This window comes from Rhagoletis pomonella, unplaced genomic scaffold, assembly GCF_013731165.1.
Source record: "Rhagoletis pomonella isolate Grant_MI unplaced genomic scaffold, Rhpom_1.0 Rhpom_scaffold_00002, whole genome shotgun sequence".
NCBI lineage: Eukaryota > Metazoa > Arthropoda > Insecta > Diptera > Tephritidae > Rhagoletis > Rhagoletis pomonella.
The window spans coordinates 97049014-97052375 of record NW_023458556.1 but is presented as its reverse complement, the minus strand read 5'-3'; the positions used below and the strand labels follow the sequence as shown (position 1 = coordinate 97052375).

General features: G+C 40.7%; 1 protein-coding gene across 1 annotated transcript; it reads right to left on the bottom strand.

The window, feature by feature from the left end:
• Positions 1–1248: 1248 nt before the first annotated feature.
• Positions 1249–2241, bottom strand: LOC118756243 (uncharacterized protein K02A2.6-like). The gene has a single exon (XM_036491020.1). It carries the CDS (start codon positions 2239–2241, stop codon positions 1249–1251), a length of 993 nt encoding a protein of 330 aa, XP_036346913.1.
• Positions 2242–3362: the final 1121 nt, after the last annotated feature.

Below are 3362 nucleotides of genomic sequence, written 5' to 3'. Positions count from 1 at the left end.
ATTACATTTGCCGCTTCTAACTCATCAAGCTCTTGCTCGACACTTTTGATTAACGCGTACGGAATCCCACGTTCTCGATAAAATATAGGTTTGGCATCTTTTCGTAACTTAAGCGACACTGTATATTGTTTGGCGCAGCCGATATTGTTTTCAAAAATTGATTTAAATTTATCGTTTAGCGAAGAAATTATATCTGCATCGTTTTCAAGGTTATTTGAATGTATAGCGTTGATTTCGCTCAAATTAATATTGAATTTTCGAATCCAATTACGACCTACAAGCGGCGTATACTCTTCTGGTACAATATAAATTTCGTCCCTTATCGTCCTACCATCATATTCCCCCTGCACAACAACTTTCCCATCCGGAATGAAAACATCTTTCGTATATGAACGAAACATCGTATTTGTTGGTAATAGAGGAACATTAATGTTTAAGTTCGAAAATGTATCTCTGGGCAAGAATCTATATCCTGACCCGGTGTCGACTTCAAACAGGTTTGCCTTCGATTTTAACCGTGACGAAAAATCTGTCTGAGTTTCTTTAACTGTTTTGATAAATATCTTCAATCGTTTTGATGGATAAAACCCCATTATACACATTTTCGACTCGGTTTGTCGATTCACAATTTGATTTTTTATTATTCCTGCGTGCTTTTATGCAGAGTTGGCCACATGGCCAGATTTTTTACATTCATAACAGTGAGACTATTCCGTTTACTAGTACAATTTTTTGCGTAATGATTACTTTTACGACACCTTAAGCACAACTTGTCGATGCCCAATGCTTCAAAGTCAATGCTATGTTTTTCACTTTTCGATTTATTTTGATTAAGTGACTGATTAAAATTATGTTGGTGCTTGCCTTTCTTACCATGAATTTTATTAATTTCGCTGGATGTTGCTTGGTTGATTTTTTGTGACAGTTCTGTCGAATCGGTTTTTGCTGCTTCTAACGCAAGAGCCTTTGACACGATATCTGTAAACGCTGTTAAATCTCGATGCCTTTGTAATAATTGCTCACGAATGCTGTTGTCTTTAATCCCCCGTATTGTGGTCCAAAAGAATTAAATAATGTTCAATTTGTTAAGAAAATCCAGTTTATTTAATTCTATATAAATAGCAGCGTGCTTTCTAGTAAAGTACGTAAAACGGAAGATGAAGTAAAAAAGGTAAATGAAATAAGTATATGGTGATCCGATGTCAGTGCTGCCACACTAGCAGAAGTTGAGTGAGAACATGGTTGCATTCAATAGGTATGCAATATCCGCAACATCCCTCCTTGTTTAGAAACGTCATAGTCACTCATCCACGTCGGCGTATTGTTTATTCGGCCCGGTCTCGCTTCGCTTGCCGGTTGCCTCTCTAGCGCATTTCGGGTAGAAAATCTATCTGGACCAGCTGGATCCTCTACTGCGACCCTCTCGGGATCCTGTAACTGTACTGGAACCTCAAGTCGGTCATGCTTTTCTGACGATTCTGGAGGTTGACGTAAGTCACCATTATCTACCGCTTGTTGACGGTGCCGTGGTACTTGGTAGAGATCGAAACTGTCACATAAAAACCTTGTAACATCCGTAGACGGTGGTCCCTTGTCAGCAAGTCGTATTTTCAACTGATTTATATGCGCTCGAATTGGTGCCTCGATAATGGTACCTGGTGCCCAACGATTTTTGTTATTCTTATATGTTCCAATATAAACCAAATCCCCTGCTGCCAGGTGTCTTGGCTTCGCACCGTGCTTCGTATTAAATTGTTGCTCTTGCTTTGCGTTCCTTTGCAACGATGTTTTAATTTTTCTTTTTAAGAATGCTTCTGCTGGTGTTTCACCGTTCGGTACATTCGCGGTTGGAGTGGACCTGTACGTTTGTAGAAATGTTTGTAAGTTCTCTACACTCGTTCCCGCGCTTTTAAGCTTAGTTAGCGCTCTCTTTAGAGTATCCACGAACCGTTCTACCTGTCCGTTGGATTGTGGGTGATATGGGGCTGTTCTGACGTGATTCACTCCTCGCATCTTCAAAAATTGTTGGAATTGTGCGCTCACAAATTGTGTTCCATTGTCAGATACGATGGTGTCACCATTCCCATACCTTGCAAATGTCTCATCCAATTTTTGTATAATCACTGATGAGGTTATGCTAGCGGTTGGAAAAATCTCTGGCCATTTAGAGTAGGCATCAATTATCACGAAGTAGTAGTTTCCATTACAGCGTCCAGCGATATCTACGTGCACCAGCTCCATAGGCCTTGTTGCTAGCGGCCATGAGTGAACTGTAGATTTTATAGGCGATTTCGCTGCCATCGCACATGGTTGACAATTTCGTACGAACGACACGATTCCTTCGTCTATGCCTGGCCAAAAAACATGCCCTCTTGCTATAGATTTCATTCTCTCCTTTCCAGGGTGTCCCCGATGTAATTGGCATAAAAGGCGTTTTCGCAGACACTCTGGGATAATAATCCGCTCTCCGAAAAGTAGACATCCTCTCACTGCACTCAAAGAATCTTTGCGTCTATGATAAGGAAGTAGCTCGTACGGCACATTCGCTGGCCATCCAGACTTCAATGCTTTCAGAACTGCTTGTAGTTGCTTACATTTGCTTGTAGCTTTTAGTACCATACTAAACGTGACTGGAAGTTTCCTGATTTGGTCGTTGACTTCGGCCAATACCTCTTGTTCCAGTTATGTGCATGCTATGACCATATCTTCATGCTCATTTTTATCCATCAGCCTGGATAGAGTATCCTCTCACCCAAAATTTTTCGTATTGACGTACTGTAGTTCATAAACATACCGCATGAGGATAAGAGCCCACCTCTGTAATCTATTTGCAGTATGCGGGAATACCCTTTTTACTACCAAAGATGGATAGTAATGGCTTGTGATCTGTCCATAATATGAATCTTCGTCCGAAAATATATCGATGAAACTTTTTTACTGCAAATATCAACGCTAGCGCCTCCTTCTCAATCTGAGAATATTTCTGTTCGGTTGAACTTAATGTACATGCTGCGTGCGCAATAACTTTTTCGGTACTATCTGGCATAATATGACTAATGAAAGCTCCAATGCCTTTGTCCGATGCATCTGCTGCTACTTTTATGGGAAGATCCGGATTATAATGCGTGAGCAGTAAGTTGGACTGCAAAATGCTTTTGAACTTCTCGAAAGCTTGTTGACAATGCGATGTCCATACAAAGTTTACATTATCATGAAGTAGTTCGTCCAGGGGTGCCCTCAGACTGCTCATGCTGCGAACGACTTTCCCGTAATAATTTACGCTACCCAAAAATTATTGTAGTTCTGAAATGTTTGTAGGCGGTGGCATCTTCAGTATTGCGCGGATTTTATCTGGATCTGGA